General features: G+C 42.8%; 1 protein-coding gene across 1 annotated transcript; it reads right to left on the bottom strand.

Annotated features, from left to right (window-relative positions):
- On the bottom strand, positions 1-17,399 carry T265_00940 (hypothetical protein; the record flags this gene model as incomplete). The annotated part of the gene is made up of 5 exons (XM_009164855.1): positions 1-610; positions 7,914-8,068; positions 10,424-10,796; positions 13,683-13,753; positions 16,799-17,399. The coding sequence occupies 5 exons, from the start codon at positions 17,318-17,320 to the stop codon at positions 394-396; spliced, it is 1,338 nt and encodes a 445-aa protein (XP_009163119.1).
- Positions 17,400-18,333: the final 934 nt, after the last annotated feature.

Here is an 18,333-nt window from a genome sequence, read left to right as displayed (position 1 = left end):
GTGGCGTCGTGGAGGATGTTAACGAATATGAATGAACTAAGTGGAATTCGGAAGATGTTTCCTCATCAGATGCAACCATCATAGTTCCCAGCAGAACGCAGTATGAACGCGATGCGTGCGATGAGCTCATAATATCTGTTGTTACTAACCAAGACCCAGTAAATTTCACGTTTCGATTTACACAGTCAGTGTAGTTTTCAAAGTTTAAAGTTTAGGTTGTAGAAGTCAGTCGTTTATAGACTTATAGGTGATGTACCTTGTGAGCACCGCAGAAAACAACACATTTTTTGAGTTTTGACATAATTGGAGATGGTGCCCGGTTTCCCATGCTTGATTGAGGAACTGGGTGGCAGTCTTTCCGTTAACTGGCTGTCCTGCTTCTCCTTGGCTTGATTAATAATGACCTTGAAGGTGAATAGCGTTTGGAAACACTTCACGATGGCGAACCACATGATCTCTGTCGACTTGTATTGCGTGTTGCTTGGATTGAACTTGCTTTTCTAGCATCATTTGATTGTCTTGCAGTCGCTTAAGGTTGGTTTCGGCAACAACAAGTTGATCATTCAAACGATCCAAAATTTTTTCCAAATCCACCAGCTCGTCCAACATGCTGTGTAAAAAACGATGGTGAAAATGTCAGTGTAACACTCGAGCAGTTACTAAACAACAAGACACTAAAAGCTCCTCGATATTGATGGTTTATCTTTTCCCGTAAGTTAAATGAACAACTTCGACTATCGTAGACACTAGAGGAGCATAGTTCAGTTAGTAGTCTCCATACTCGAGGAGGCACCTAGGGTTTACGTGTGCATTCATCGATTTTGTGTCGGTCTTGGTTTGCGTGTTGGTTTGTTCGCACAGTTTGAAAGGTTGGTCGTAAATGTTTCAGCACCAGTAGAGGATGATGACGTTTGACGATGTCTCTTCCACTGGTGACGAAATGTTTTCCGTCCAACTACCTAGCTCGGCGAATACACCGAAAACCAAGTAGCTCACCCGAGCTACCTAGATTTCGCAGCACCACGAGAGTTTAGATTTTTGGTTGAAAAACAGTGGCGATAGCAATAACATTAGTAGCACAGCAGTACGTGATTCACTTTGATGCGGACAGTCGCAGAGAAAAATAGAAGGGTGAGGAGAGTGCAGAATGGAAGAGCTGTGTCGTTCAGGCTGGAGAGCTAGTTGTACGGTTTGTAGACTGTGCAACGTTTCTTCTGAGGACCTAATTTGTTAACTACGCAAGCCCAGTGGAAAGAACGGCTTGAGTAACACTCTTATTTTTCCTGAGTTATAGTGGTAATACAGTTACGGTTACTTTCCGTACACATCTGCCCATCTAACCGTGGGATATATAATTCGTGGTGAACTGACCTCTATTCGTCCTTTATAAAGGGTTTCAAAGGTTTCTCAGCTGTCTCTTACGCGAATCCCTGGCGAAACTCCTTCATATTTGCGTAAAACTAAGGGTGTTACTTTTATTTTCTTGAGTTACTTTGTAGTGCAAGAGTCAGCAAGTTTAGAATACCTTTTTCCGACCACGTTATAGGCGGGTTGAACATAGATGCCACTGTCGAAGATAGGCTTAACTGAAATGTCTTAGACGCCGCATTTTTCTCACGTAGCCATAGGAAACCATCTTGTATATCACTACATAAGACTGTCCTCAAAATTACGGGTGGCGCTCACATCACAATGTGTTGTATGTACTCCTCATCGGAAGAAATACTGATAGATGCATGCGCGTCTTGGACATTACACTGTTACGCCCTGGGGGTATGTTTTGTCCTTGCATTTGATGAAACTATACATCCAATGAAACTGGCGGTTTGCTTGAAAATCAGACAGAAACTAGGCAGTTTTGTAAAAGTTTAGAGAAAACAGCCTCCATTATAGAAATGAGAACCGGTCGAACCCTAAAGAACTGTATTTTCATTTGCATGTTCCCTGAGCATTTAGTCTTCAGATACGGTCAAGTTTTGTGTCGAAAAATACACTTAAAAAGAGCAACTGGTGGTAAACACGTAAGGACGTTGTCCTGTTGTTCGCTCTTTGTAAAGGCTTGTGCCTACGCCAACTCTACGGGAAAACTCTACAAAAGTAGGGCTCAAATTCTGACTATTAAACAGATAATCATTGCAATAAAAGTGCAGTCTTGGCCGTTATGATGTTTTCTTAGGAGAAAGCATTGTTATCGTCGTCATCGTCGTGCTTCGGTTTGTACCTTCACTTTTTCTAATAGAAAAATGTTGCTATAATAAGAGCTATCAACGTGTGAGCTGTGCTAAAGTTCGCGGTTTTAGAGAATATAGCATTTTCGAAGTTGAGGAAAACTCCGAGGACCCCGGTGGTTGTTTTACCAAGCAAGCGATAGCTTTGCCTCACGTCTCCGTTCCTTAGCACCGTGCGTTCATTGTCGTAATCATCCTCGGCAACGTGATAGCAAAGTTCAACACTTTTGGTTTACTGCCTCAAGGCCATCGTTAATTATTAAGTCTCATTATGAAGAGCAGGATAAAAGTGAATGGCGAAGGAAGCTAGTAATATCCTACCTTAGAGTATGGTCACTTTTGCAGTAATCTTGTACATGCGGTCCTCTGTCTTTAGCAAAATTTGCTTCTGGCGCCAAACCTGACGCAAGTTGGAGAACGCTGCTCGCACTCAACCTAGAAGTAAGACTGGGTACTCTGGAGGTGCACAGCGCATGCTGAAATGTGGTACAAGCCCCGATATTATGTGTGAAGTACTTTAGGCGTACGAATATTCCTCAGACAACAACGCGATTTCGTCTGCATACTTTAAGATTATTTATTCCTGCTCCGATGTGATTTTATTGTGTAATAACATGGTTCCTAGGAATGTATGTTGCATGTTGACGTCGGTGACAAATTCGATCAAACCAGAAAGACCTGAAGAACTTCGTAGGCTATGACAAAGCCTCTATTCCGTTACATGCCCTAAACCAACCGGAGATGCGGAACTACGAGGTATGGATAATTCTCAGAAAACTCAAGTGCCTACCTTCCTGGACAGATGTTTTTAATAACAGCGCGTCTATCCACAGAGTTAAAGCTAATTAACGTCGAGAAATAACGCGGTTGTTGGTGGAGTCGCTCAAGGAGTAAACGCATTGTAATGTCATGGATAATGCACCCTCTCCAAAGTTGAAGTCCTGCTTGTTGCTCTAAGACTCACAACTAAGGTGCTGAAGGCAGGTCATGCAGTATGAGGGAAGCCAGCAGTAAGGATACAACAGGCATGTGACTTATACTCCCACGGTTAGACCACTCAGTCCGGCTACATTTCCGGAACACGCGTGCGATCGATGATCGGTTGATCCCTGCGAGTGATCTCTCAAGAGGAAGACAAATACACGACTCAGTTTGAACCAACAAATGAATAAAATTGTGACATTACCGTTTACGCATCGAAACACCAAGTTTTTGTTACACTTTACAATTGAACTGAGTACGTTTACTGATGAGAAGGTAAAGTTGACTTTCAGCGTCATTTTCGTATCATTTGGAATAAACTGTTGAGTCCTGACAAACTAAGAGCAGAGAAAGAGCACCACAGTTACGGCGAAAAAGATCATTGAGACAAGTTTTTAAGGACTACTGCTTCATCTGTAGTTGGAAACCTCACGCAGGGTTGACGATATTCACGGACAACGTTCAAAGAGAGGGAGTAGTTCAGAAGGCTCTATCTATGGCTGGATTTGGAAACCGTAGATCTGTTGCTGTTGAGGGGGCTTTCACAGTGAGTGAAAGTTCATTTCAATGTACAGTCCATATTCATTTCGGTGTCTTCCACAGCGTTTTACAGCATCTTCCTACTTCAAGAATATTTCGAATCTCTGCTGTCCATGGAGCACGATCACAAGCTGGGTTCGAGCACAATGTCATCCATTTCGTATTATTGACCAGTACGGCAGGCCAAATGGGGTTAGCGAGTCACCAGCAACCATAAGCGACCACTGAGATGACCAAAAATGTAGTTACTTTTACCCTGAAGCCTACTTGACATTTAGTTCGGCCAAACCAGGAGATAACTCCTATGCATATATTAAGGGTGTTTTGAGGGACGAAAACCTAATGTCTGACACATCCGATCGTCGTTCAAGCTTTTGTCCGAGAAATGCTTACTTTTCAAAAAGGGGTTGAAGCAAGTATTTGAAGTAGATAGTTGTTAGTCTTCTGAACAAAGTTCACACTTATATCTGTACAGTGGAAGGTAGAAAAATCATCTTTCGTGAAGACTCTTCGTTTGTTTTTTCAATCCACAATTTCGAGGATTTTGGCGATGCTCCTGGTATTTGAAAATAAATGCTATATACCACGACCTGTTTCACACTTCTTGGGGCTCATCAGGTTGGCGCATTTCCCGAGTTTCCGTCAACATTGTTATCTGAACTCAAATTGCAGATACCGATTGCATACCAATATGATTTGGACGATAAACTCACCTGCAACATAACTGAATCTTTCGTCTATTATCACGTCTATACAATGTATCCCGATATCTGGAATACCGTGTCGAGTGAAACATTGGGCGGACTGGATCAGCACATTTAGTCACTTAAAAAAATAAGTAATAAAAGATTCGGCTGGCTTCCAGGTGGGTTGCCAGTCAAAACCAAATTGATATTTCGCTAAAGCTATATATTTTAGGGCCTTCTGATTCATTCCACGGGGTATTAAAACGTATACTTCCGGATAATTGTTGAACTCCTTGAAAATCCTTTTTTACCTGGTGCCCTATCCTCTTTGTTTTCAGAAACCTTGCGAGTAGTTCTTTTCTCGGTTCACGTGGGGTTTATTCTTCTACACTGCCACACGATTATCCTACTCCATTTCTAAATGTGCTCCCCTTAAACATCAGCTTATTTTTCCTAAATCTGTCGCCAAGCTACTGGTGTGCTAAAAGTAGTGTCGATTCACAACAAATTTACTGGAATCAGGGGAAATGTAGCCTGGAATTTCGTCACCTTACGATAATATGCTTCGCTGTCTTACAAGTGCAGTTTTAACGGAATCCAGACTGACCAATACTTGTTTATTCCATCACTAAAGATAATGTGTTTCGTTCCTGATTCTGGACATGTTGTCTTGTAGTTATCGGGATTAAAAACACGGATTTGAAGTTGTGGTTCTAAGCAGGGTCCTGAGTGGAAGTTCCGAATTCACAACTTTCCCAGCGCAGCGGACAACCCTGCAGCTCAAAATGCAGCATGAGCGACCACACCCCCCCTAAATGATTATACTTGGAGTTGTAGAAATGCTACAGACTTGCTAACGCATTTCTATGAACTGCTCAGAAAAAACACACGCGGGATTACAAATGTGGGTTTTACCGTGCTACGCATTAGGCTGTGTTGACCTATCCAAGATGGGCTCCGAACTGGATTTGCTGATCGCGTGTAGTCAAGCCACTGGTTGCATGCACAGTAGGCCACAGGTAGTTTACGAGGAGACGAATGTGGTGCTGAATGTTTTCGAGCCCACTGGCCTTCAGGTGTCTAGTGGACTTGGCTTTCAAAAAAGCCTGTGTTTAAGATCTCAAAACCTCGACACAGTGTCCTCAGAGAGTGAAATGCGGTAAATGAAACTCCACGCACCACTTTTTTGTTGAGTAAGTTGCCGACAGCTCTTTGCTACACAGTACTACATTAGATCAGTAACTGCGTCCACTTGCTGGATGAGTCCTCGTGGCCAGCGATAAACGCCATGAAATGAATCACGTGGTTGTTATTGAGAGTTTCACTGTTGTGCACATCGATAGTAGTTTCCAATCGTTGTCTTCTACTGATCTGTTTCAGAATAGACCCACTAAACTCTTTCAGGCTTCCAGGTGCTTGTCAACCCGATCAAATACGAAGAGGGAGCCACTTAAAGGTGCAGGTCCAATCACCTGCGATTGCTGACTGAAGAATCTGTATCGACTGTGAGGTTTTTGAGATATAGACACGAGGCACAACTTTCTCCTGACAGCCAAAATCAAATGGCTATCGTGGGTGATGTGGTTGATCTGGTTCGTTCATTATTCACTGATTCATGTGTTCTGCAACGGCAGAACTGACATCGTATTCACATCTGCTCCAATGTGCTTTTTCTCTTCACAATAAATTATACGTGCAGCCAACCTGTTGAAGCTTTCTGTGGTCTGTTAACCGGGTTGCACTGTGTGCAGCAAAGTGTCTTGTAGAGTTTGAATTCTTTTGTAACAGGAGCGGTTCGTATTTCGAGTCTACCTCCTCGACCCTTAATAATGAGTTCCAGATTCCAAACCGCAGAAGAGTCTATCTTTGTTCTTGGCAGTACGAACCACTAATGTTGTCACTAAGAGCTATCAAACAGGTCGCTAGCGTTTTGTACTTATTGGGGTTCTCGCTAGCTTTTTTGTTTCACCCGAACCTCAGGTTGTACGCCTATCGTTAACACAAACTTTATCTGTAAATGAGCGCATGTGGCTGACTGCGTACAGTTCGATGTTCAAACATAGCATAAGATTGATGCAACTTGTGAACCACATTTACCTGATGAGCCACATGAAGGCCAGAACTGGTCGTGGGCTATCGAACTTTTGAACAACCTTATGAGTAGCATCTTCTGTCAAGAAACTATGCTATGATATACCACACACCTTGCCAGCTAAAACAGGAGACAGTCTCTGGACGGCACATTTGAGGGAAGAACAGTACAAACGAGAGATTCATTTGAGTTTCTCGTTAATACCGATCTAATTTGCAAAAGAGTGTATTTCGCCACTAGTTCATAACCTCCTACTGATGGATTGCGTCAGATGTGGAGGTTGAAGGCATCTGGTCGCTCAGCTTGAAAATACAAGCATATTTCGGGCAGAGCATCCTGAGCCTTCAAACTCAGGATCTAATCCAAAAGGCAGCGCAAGTCTGTACTAGCCGGGGTCACAGGATATAAAGCATGGAAGCCTGACTTCTTAAGCTATCACACACAGCAGACAACTCTTAGGCAACATCAAACTTTAAGAATACTCCACCGTATAGGATATTGCACCGGAGCTCATGGTCAACCTTTGGGCGATCGAAGCGTGTAGATTCTAGAACCGACATTTTCTAGCCTCTTGTTCCCTGGTGAAAGCAGTATTGTTCATTTCATAAACATGGAGATGCAAGTCACCTAGGGAAACACTGTTCTTACGAACTGTTGCAGCGACCAGTACAACTGGGCCTCAAAACTTTCACGTAATATGAGATTCCGTTGACTAGCCTGGCAAGTTCGTGATCGGAAACAGTTATCATTGCTGTAATTTATTGAGGCTCTCATTTCTTGCAGCTGAAATCAATTAAAATGTCATTGGTTTTGGTTCAAAGTTGCAGGGATGAAATAATCCACGCAGAGAAAGCGGATAGGGGTTCACTTATTTCGCCACACTTGCGCCTTTTCAAAATGCAGACATGAATACGTTTATAGGAACTGGATGATGCTGCACCCATTCGATGTGTCTTAGCAAGGACGACGTTGAGAGTTTTCCCTTCAGCATTCCCAAAATCCACAAAATCAAGGCATAAATATCCAAATAAGCAGTACTTTCCAGAGAAAGCATTGCTAGGGCATGGATGTTTGGCCTCTCTCAACGGACGGGCTCTCTTCTAGCTTAAATTAAGACTAGTTCGTAGCTGACGAGGAACAGCTTCGTGAACACTGTCGGAAATTATCTCTATTTGAAGGGCATTTGTACAGCTTATTCTCATGCTAAATGAGCATCAACTAGGTGATATCAACTTATCCCCTTGGGTACCCTAAACGAAGACAAATAATAAAGAATGGGTGCTGAAAAAAGGTAACTAATGGACCAGATAACCACTTAGACAGTGATTTAAGTAGATTGAAAAAAACTGTTCAAAAAATCTACATGGGGATAGCGCGTTCACTCACGCTTTTTGTGGCCTGTCGCGGGTATTATCCACACCTGGACGCTGGTTATGCAAATGTAGCCGGGTTTGTACCAGCTTAATATAGTTGTCTTTGTCTGAGATTGCACAGCGAAGATCTTCAATGGTTTTCTCCACTTCTCGGATTTCATCGGTGGTCTAAAACATCAAAAACATGATTGCGAACTCATCAGAGCATCCCTAACTCTGGATTGGTAGGTTAGTTTCCAATCTCTTAAACTTAACTTGTCTCGAGTTCAGGCTGAATGACAGCTCTTTAATACAACTACTCTCAGTTTCGTTTGTTATGGAAAGGACTGAGCTTTGTATTGTTGGCATCAACGGTGGCAAAGCCAAATGTATTGGAAGCAGTAATCAAATCTTCCTCTACAGGATCATACTCAACAGCCTGAAAGCACATACGGCTGAAAGATTCCTAATAGGTATCATTCGTGGTATTCGAGCGTTTCATTTTTAATGCGTATATCGCACGCGGAGTAAATCCTATGTGAAGGCTAATATTTATTGCAGAAGAAAGGGCTGTCATTTTCCGGCCTCCCAATATTTACTATTCCAATTTACTCGTTCATTTCAATCCTTGTGTGATTAAACGAAAGCAATAATTACTTGCTGACGAGAAACAAATATCCATGGGGAAGTAGAGTGGACATTGTCAAAAATTTTTTTAATCACTTGTGTTTTTGAACAAGAATACGGCTTATCCGAATGTTTTGGCGCCTTCGGTTGGTTGAAAGAAGGTTGGAACCGATTGAAAAATTATTGATTTCACAAAAGTTTAGAAAACAGTTGGTAAATTTATTGCCCAACGACGTTTCTAATTGGACATAAAAAGTCCTGTAAGGCCAAGTGACTAGGCTACAAAGCTGGCCGGGCTTTAAGTCAGAAGGAAAGCCAGTTAGCAAGATCTCCTCCTACTAGGTATCGACTATTGGATTTTACTTGTTTTGGCGGGTCAGTAAATGTTAAAACCGAAACCTGACACTGGCTTTGCTTGCTAGTGTGAAGAAGTCATGCTGAAATGTCTCCCATTTTGTCTTAAAACTCGGCCAACTTGGACCACCGAAGCATTTTGTGTCAAAAGCGAAATGGTACCCAAAATCAAATCTACTTATTGTTTTCTAAGCTCCTCTGGAAGTGATTCTGGTACCTAACTGACGTTACCAATATATGACTTTTTGTCATATTCGTGGAGGTAAGCAGTTTGCCGACAGAGAAATACCGTGATCAAATTAGTTGCTCTGTGGAGAACAATTTACAGAACTCGACGATAGTTCGTTCATTACATTAATTCTAGCTTGTATTACACACTGTACATAGTAATATTTTCGTTTCCCCTCTACACAATGTACAAGCTAGTATGCATCAATTTTTGGAAAGCCTGATACATGCCCTACTTACGCAGGGGCCTGCACCTACTGGTCATGCCTGTTCCTCAGGTGTCAGAGCGGAGGAAGTGGTGTTGGAGGGTGAGATCAAATTGGTTTTCTCATGCTGCTTCATAAGTGTACTGGTGACAATGGGTTCTCCTGATTTGTTGTTTTGCAGGGTAGAGAAAACTGGTTAACTTGGAGACACACGATCTTCTCTACATGGGCGTGGTCATGCCCATTTTTTACAACACTGGTACTGGTCCTTGGTAAGCCACCTGTCGAGCGATGTCACTAGTACTCAGCTGTCATTCTTTTGCGAAGTAAACACAGCTAGATGCATTGGCTAGCTGGTTAAACAAGGCTTCGCCTAAAAAGTTCTTCGGGCTACTCGTCAAACTGTGGAAGCCTTCATTGCCAAGGTAATAACAGTCAACGTCCAGCGACGGGCACATCATATTGATTTCGTTCCTCAGTTCCCATGCTAACGGCAGTTCTCGCTATTGGCATCACCACAAGTTTACGGTATATACCAGTTGATCAGCAAAACTCAGTTGGAGCTCTTTTAACCAAAGCGGATGATTTTGCGCCATTCATGTCGCTTTTTTCGCCATATTCGAGCGTGCCACCTCTACCTTTTCTGGAGTCAAGGAGACCTCTTTATAGGACTCGAAAACGCTGTGAGTACTACACACCAAATAACTAGAGGACAGAGCTCTGTCATCTAGGTATTTGCGACTCCTCTTATGTGATGGTGTCAGATAGGCAGTTGCTTATTAATTAGTTACAAACGTCTCAGTTGCTGACAGAAGCCGGACCTGGTGTTTCAACAAAAATACAGAAAAACTCAAAGTATGTTTATCTGTCGTTACTCTTATGGTCTATCAGAAAATTGCGCGCCCAAACAGCAAGACAGATTTGGTGAGCCATTTACATGTGTTATGAAGAGAACGTCGTCTGTAGACTTGTGACTGTTGTGAGAATTGTACACAGCTCTTTACGACTTCTGAGTGAAACAGAACGTGGGATTTTATTGCACTGTAATGGCGGCTTACTGCCGTCTATCTCAGGGGTCCCACACTATGAGAAAAGCAACCTTCCAGAGTGTGTTAACTGTCTAACTTACTTCCTTCAGTTTCTGCTGGTAGGTGAACAATTCGTTCTCCAGTTTGGTCAGATGTTTCTGCAAGACTGCATTGACCGTGTCTTTCTGCTGCACTATATCGTTGCTCACGTCATGTAAGATGTTGGTGGTAACAGTCCACAACTCCTCACTGGCCATTCTTTCATGTTCTGAGCGTAATATGGCATCGTGCGTATGCTGAGCCCAGGACTCAACGGTCGACTGTGCTGCAAGAGGATGACGCCTTGCCTCACCGTGGTAGAATTGTTTGTTCGTGCTGTACACGTCTAGTTTAGCCGCTTGATCCAAGAGCTGACTGGCCTCCAGTTTATCACTCCAAATCATCTCAAGGTCTTGTTTTGAATCCCTGTTTCGCCTGATCATTCAGTGAAAGCAATGAAACCGGGTGGTGAGTGGATTGTGGCGTCGGGTTTTTGGTGAAATGATGGGACTGTCGCTCAAAACATCAGGGATTTCCATGATCGTGATGTTTATTTAGACCTCATTCATCCATAAGAAGTCCCTCAATCTGATTGTTGCTGACATCGAAATGCTGTGCGATACTTCCAAGTTTTGTTCGCGAACTGTCTAAACGTTCACTTCAGGTTTTATGTATGATCACTCGTTAGTAGTCGGAAATTAACGAACAGTGCGAAGTGGATAATTGCATCTGCTTCAACGGTCGGCGGTCTCCTACTCGTGAACTCAGTCAACTCCACAATACCATAATTACTCATTACCTGCCAAGAACAACATATGTATTTTTATAGCACAGCTTTCTCTGGAAAACGATTCCCTTTGGCTATTTCAAGCATGGAATCTTGTAACCTTGAGAACCAAAACGGCCTAAAGATTGTCATGTGGATGACTTGTCCCTTATGCTGTTTGCTCATAACCAGTGGGAATCGCTTTGATAGATACCTTAGGCTTCACACTGGCTGGAAGAGACTACAAGTGGTAATCCATATAACCCATTTTCGGGACAGGTGTATGGAACAGGACACTGGTAATAGGTCCAGATTTTATTGAACAAGAAATATATTGGGGCTTCTGTCTGACTTCTGATATGTAACTCTAAGTCAATTCTGCACCTGAGAAGTACTTCTGTGACTGTGGCTAGATCGAGGCATGTGGCATATTCGTACCGTTGGTTTGTCCCAATCAGTTCCTAAACTGCTAACCAAAGGGGATTAGGATCTCCGTACTCTTGTCAAACGGTAAAGCAGGTGATAACGTTGCAACGGAGAGAAGGTAGGCGTCGGCCCATTATAGTGAACCGTCAATTTTTTAAGAACCAAGCCAGAGGGGGGATCGCTGGTTGTTTTTGTCATCAAATATGCTCTAAAGTTGCATCCTTCAAAATTTCGATGAGAATGTGCAAAGTGCGTCAAGTCACCGACACCAGAATGCTTGCCATCATCCAAACTAGGTTTGATCAATTACATGGTATGTCCCCCTCCGCCCCTGACGCTTGGCTCAGATAGTTATTGATGCGTGGCATGATGCAGATGTTCCAAACTCCAATGGACCTTAAAGCTGATGTTTTGTGTTTACTGGATATGGCAAGGCTAGTCAGTACTGCTATGTAAAAATTCGTAGGGGAAATTTGTCCCTCCCTCTTCCACCAAGCGTGCCAGTTAGCTCCGTCAGCCTGCAAAGCACCGATCACAGACGAGACTGCTCTCATACTGCATAGGTGGAATGATATGACGGACAGATTTTGTTGGGCTGCGCTAAGTAGGAGTTAATACTGAATGAAAATCAAGGGACCAGGAAATTTTTTGCAAAAATATTGACTTTCTTAACTATCCTTAGTTGCACACGAGTTTGGTGTTGATGGGAAATTCAACTGAATTTAGTTAGATCCATCGTCTATCGTGCATTAGACCGCGTTATGTTTCAGTTAGTATGATATTCGAGATATCGTAGCATGTTTTTAAGAAGTAAACCACTCATAAGGTTGATGAAAACTCTAAAAAACCATGACCTTTTTCATTCTTCTTGGGTGCAGCGCACTTAGTTAAAGTCCACCAATAATGAGAAATTCAGATGGGTTCATCTGAGTCTTCCATCGCAACCAAATTAGGATGCAAATGAAAGTGTCTTGCAAATCCCGTTCAATCTGGGTTCAAGCAGAATATAAAGTTGAGGAAAGTAGGGACTGAACCTACCTAATGAGCTCCGAGAATGGCCAAAATCGATTGTGGGCTGCCCAAGACCTTTCAGCAACCTTGTGAGTAGTGTGCTACGGATATTTCAACTTGACCTTTCAGCAACCTTGTGAGTAGTGTGCTAAGGATATTTCAACTTGCTTTTATGATTGGTCCATTTTTTACGGAGTTTACTGAATAATGCGGTGGAATACTCGTAATAATAATAACCGACCAGCTGTAACACCCTTTCGGTGCCTAGCTGTCATGCCACCCGAAGGAAGTAAGAGGATGTGATACTGTCAAGTTGCTCAAGCCTAGACAAGAGCAGTTGTGGTACAGTGGTTGGGCTCGGACCACGGACCATCCAGTCAGTGAGTTCGTGACTTAACCACTGAGCTATCTCGAGCTCACCTGCATTCATTGTTAGTTGATGGGTAGTTGTTGAGCTCGTCTGATCAGTTACCAAACTCGGTGAACAAATTAGCTGTCTGTTCAACTACCACTTAATTATCATTATTATCATTGTTACTCCTAATACTCTAAAGTGAGCCTAGGTATTATCGGACAACATCCGTAAGAGATCACTGATTAAGTGTGCATTTGGTATTATCTAATGCGAGGACTGAACCAAGGAGACGCGGAGAGATGTGGTCAATAATATAGCCGTCCCCAACAAATTTATTTTTTAGCACTTATGTCGAACACGGCCACAAAACCCAGCCTATTCAGTTGCAAAAAGTCATGTATAGAATAAGAAACAAACCAATACAGGAAAGGGGTAGCGAAAACCAAGCGAACCAAAGCTACAGTATCTAACGAAGTGGTGGAGTTTTAAGAAAACCAGTCAACTGAAACCAGCCTCTCCGCAGGTGGCGATTCCTGTTGGCTATTCAGACAGATGAGCACTAGAAACACGTTTAGAAAGTTCTACGAAATCGAACGCCATCATGCTGGAACCATTTTACTGCGGATAGCTACAGAGATCAGAAATCTCTGCAAGACTTGCATTCATTTCGGATGTAGAGAATGAACTTTACAATGGTTCTGAATACAGCAGAAAAAGCCAGTTAGTGTTGGTGATAATGAAAATTTGGTGCTAGATTACTTACTTAATTTGATATTCGCACTGTTCAATAGCGCGTTTGTACAATTGGGCTGATTTGTTCAGGATGTCGAGTTCCTGAAAAATGATGCGGTCATATCGTGCTTATTTGAATTGCCAAGATCATGGTGTTTGTTTACAAAAGCTTGGTCACAGAGGAAAACAACCGGAAAAAGACTACACAACATGATATGAAACGGTTGCGCCGAATCATTTCGGACATTCAGCCCTGGAAGACTGAGGTTTCGTTTGAATAAGAAATTTTGTAGATGCTTCTGCTTCTTGTGTAGTTGTCTTGCATATATGAAAAGACCTTGCAAGGTTCTTGATTAGACGTAATGCGCTTCTCAAAAGGTTACTGGAAACTCTTCGACAGTCCACGATCAGTTTCGTCCTTCTTGTGACACATCAGGTAGGCGCTGTGATTGGGTTTCAGTCAGCCTTATGTTCTACTTGAACCCAAATTGCACGAAATTAACGAAATCCACTCATTTGCATACCGATTTGGTTTTGACGGGAGACTCACCTGAAACGTGGCTGAGTCTCTCGTTTATGATGCCATTAACCCACTGAATGTGTTGCACCGGGGGACGTCATGTTTCACTTGGCGTGATATTCGAGATATTGCGATACATTGTATAGGCGTAATACACCACCCAAGTAATTTGGGTTCAAGCAGAACCTAAGGCTTACGGAAACTCGGACCCGCGCCTACCTGGTGAGCCCCAAGAAGGGCGAAACCAGTCGTCGACTGTCGAAGAGTTTTCAAAAACCTTGTGGTTATTAGGTTTGTAAAATATATATCGCGATATCCCAAATATGATGCCGAGTTAAACATGAGTTGGCCAATAGTATTCGACAGTTTCATGCTGAAAAACATGTTGAAAACATCATAAATGAGAGATTCAGCTGGGTTCTAGGTGACGGTTGGCATGTCGGAGTGTGGTTGGAGGAAGTGTGAAGTTATGACGAACTGGTTGTGTGTGAAGCCACTGGGCATGACACACCGGTTAGAAATACGTATCTTACTCCTCCCTATTTCCTGTTTGACACAGTGAAGCAGGTTAGTGTATTGGCTGTTATCAGCAAGGACCTGTAATTCGCACAATTTTCATTGGACTTTCTCTTCCATATGCGATCTTTGACTCTTTCAAAGCACACCCTCGATATGACGGATCAAGTTTTTGGTACTGGCGGTCGATAGCTGGTGATAGATAGATGACAGGTTTTCCTAGCTGGTTCAAAAAAGCCGAAAAGTTGCAAGTATCGTGGTCTTCCTGAAGAGCAAATACAGTTTTCAGCTCTGACGCCTTCAGAACATTGGATATTCTGCTGTTTCTTGATCAATGCAGCTTACTTCGCTTCATGCTTACTTATTTCCCTTTCATATAGGACATTATTTTCTACCCGACTTTTCTGAACTAGTGCTTCATATTAACACTGATAATCCTCTCGAAAAGGGACCATACACACAACACGGAATACTGTCTTTGTGATCAGGACAGTGTGGAGCAGGGATTCATTCCCCCAATAGAAAGAGCCACAACGATGATGAAAGAACAAAGTGTAAAATTGGACGTCCAGCTCCCTCTCAAATTTACTGCGTAACGTTACTGATTTGGTAAAATTGACAGTCATGTCACTCAGGTTCGTGGGACAGTGTTAGCAAGATTTTCTGCATGAGTGACACGTAGGGAGCCAAATTCAGCAAAGTATGTTCCTGCCAGTGAGCATCCTCCAAAAGCATGGCATAGAATACAGTCATGAAAAATGTCATTGATTTGATAGTGAATATTTGTGCCAGCTGAGTAACTTACAGCGGATGAAAGGTACACATTGAGGCACAGCACATAGCTTCGTCTTACCTATCTGCCGTCTTTGCTTTAGTATCTCATATGTGTACCATTCCAAAGAATGGTGCCGTGTGCGAATCTAAGGCTAAACTGTTGCTATGTGTAGTCCAGCTAGAGAGTTTACTGCATCAGGTGTGTCCACTCCTTGAAAAGATAATCGACCGATTTATCGTGTTCAGTGGAATACGACAGTTTCATGCTGGTATTTTTCTTGAGAATGAGTAGGCTATTCAAAACTAGAATGTTTCTTTTTGAGCTACAGGGTTTTGATTCTTCTGGAATAAACTGGAGTTGAATAATTCTGTCTTCAAAGCCAACTCTTCCATGGAAGTATCCTCTCTTGAAAGGTTTCTCCAAGAGAGCACTGTGTTGATGTGAGTTACTATGAGGCCACAGTTAGAACATTACGTCTTCAGCCTACGCATGCGGTCCCGACTTTTCATACACTCATGGCATTTTATGGTATTACCGCTGGGCTTCTATGAATTTTAGCCAACAACTGAGAACCTGTTACCACTTTGTTAACAATAGGATAAAAGGGTGTGAAAATTGGCAGTCCCACCATGTATTAGTGGAACGTCTGTACCACTTGCTTTAGGTGTACTAGAGTAGAAAAAAGGTGTCCAGGTGGTTGCGGGATCTGCTGACATCGAGCTCACATTACTCTCGTATGAAGAGTCTTCCTCCTAACCTGACGCAGCTGTTCTGGTGAGTCCATGTCAAGGGACGAAAGCACTGGATTCTAGTTTCACTCTTGTAAAAGCGCATCAGCAGCGTGCATCTTTGGCCGTGCCTAGGTTTAAACTCTGGGCGTCTGACATGGGAGGCAGGCGTACTGACACTACTCTACTAGCTCAAGCTGGACGCAATTGAATTATCACGTCTGCAGAGGCGATTGTGTTAACGTCCAAGCGATAGCTTTGACCAAGACGCCAGGATAGGAGGAGACTGTTTGCACGGGAGTAATGTGAACGCGAAAAGCAGTTGATCAAAACCATAAAAAACTATAAAAGGCGGCAAAAGATCAATTCACCTGCTATGCACTATATGCTACACAGCATATGACATTCGTTCATCGTCAAAGATAAAATGGTCGTTGTCAAGGTAGTTGAATCAGCTCAACATTGTCATGATAAATCTAATTATGACGGTGCAGTTATTCGATACTAGTTGGGTGATCCACACCAGTGCTATGAGGTTCGATAGGCTTGTAAAAGAAGAGCGGCCATACACAGCAGAGCCCCCCAAAAAAACTTCTTAATCGTTTTACCTTAATTAGTTGGAGTTCAACATCATCTTGCTGAAGATCCTCTCCATAATGCCGTCTACGTGCATTTAAGTTGTCCGTACAGACATGGATGGCTTGTTCTACAACCAGTAACGCATTTTCTAGCTCTCTTTTTCTCTGTAACAGCTTATCGGTCACTCTTATCATATCATCTATTTCCCTCTCCAGTTCTGTTTTCCAGAAGTTTGTATCGTGCAAACGCTCCTTTAAGCGGAGTGTAAGATTGTTGGTGTTCTTTTTCGAAAGTGCATCTGTTTCTAACAGTAGGTCGTTGCAGTCGTTCCGAATTCGTTGAGATAGATTCAGACTCTGGTCACTCTGGGCATAGCGCTGTTCCAATAATTCTTTTGCCTCTTTCGGTGTATATCTGTTGCTTCGGTACCCGACTGTGGACAACCCTGTAGGCAAACCATTGTCTGCTGCGTAGACCATTTCTGGAACACATGGGTAGGTCTCTGGTGATATTTTTAGTTCATTTAGCGTTTTTGAGTCAGCACAGTACATGCTGTGTTCCTGAACGCCACTTGGTTTGTTGTAGATGGTAGTAGGACTTCTTTAAGACGAGAACAGCAGCAAGTTTTCCGCTTCCAATTTAAAATAAACCCAATCAATCTATTTTGATGAAACATGAAGTCACGTGACATGCTCCGACTGGTCAGCTGACTTAGACTGTTAGAATGGCTGGTGTGTCAGGAATACGGAATTGGATACAAGGCTTTTCACCGAAAAGCTTCTAAATGAAGAGCTCATTATAATGTAAACGCAAGCCACTAAAAACCCAGAGGTTAGCCCACTGAGGCACCATCGCATCATAAAAAATGAGCGGTTCCCCATTTTTCGAACAACCAATCCGTAAGTCACATTTTCATACGAATGTGCTCACGTAAGCACCTGCCTCTTGCGTACGAATCAGTGCACGCGAAGCGACAGAAGTCACTGTCTTACAGGTTTGTGGTTGTGACAGACGGTTGCAGATCATGGACGGTCATGTTGCCCTTGGAACGGCATCATACCGGTAGAACGGAGTCAGGTGATCACGGGCTCATGGCGCATCCGATTAACATGGGAAGGTGGGATAGACAGGCCAATCGACCCTCGACAAGCGAAACACTGATTAGCGATGGAATTCTTGGTGGGAAGCTCAATGAAACTTTTTCTCAACGGAAATATAGCTGGTCAGAAGAGTTTAAACTGGCTGTTATCGAAGGCATTACATGCATGTAGCATTCTTATGTTAGGTACGGTCTGCCAATGGATCGCCAAATTTCGAATTTCGGTAGAAGGAAACGGCTTGAAAGTGCACTCGACATCAAAACGGGGTAATTTGGAAAAACGAAGGCATGTGAGACAGACGACATTTGGGAAAGTGTATTTTTGGTGTCAGTTTGTAATAACGTTCTTCACAACAGTAACGGTAAAATGGGCAAAAAGATGCCACACTGTCATGCTGTGAAACGGACTGGAAGCTTCTGGTAAAAGTTGTATTGACGAAGATGTAAACGATCGTTCTGTGAATT

Source organism: Opisthorchis viverrini (genome assembly GCF_000715545.1).
Source record: "Opisthorchis viverrini unplaced genomic scaffold opera_v5_10, whole genome shotgun sequence".
NCBI lineage: Eukaryota > Metazoa > Platyhelminthes > Trematoda > Opisthorchiida > Opisthorchiidae > Opisthorchis > Opisthorchis viverrini.
Note: the sequence above shows the minus strand (reverse complement) of the source record. Positions and strands in the feature narration are given on the sequence as shown.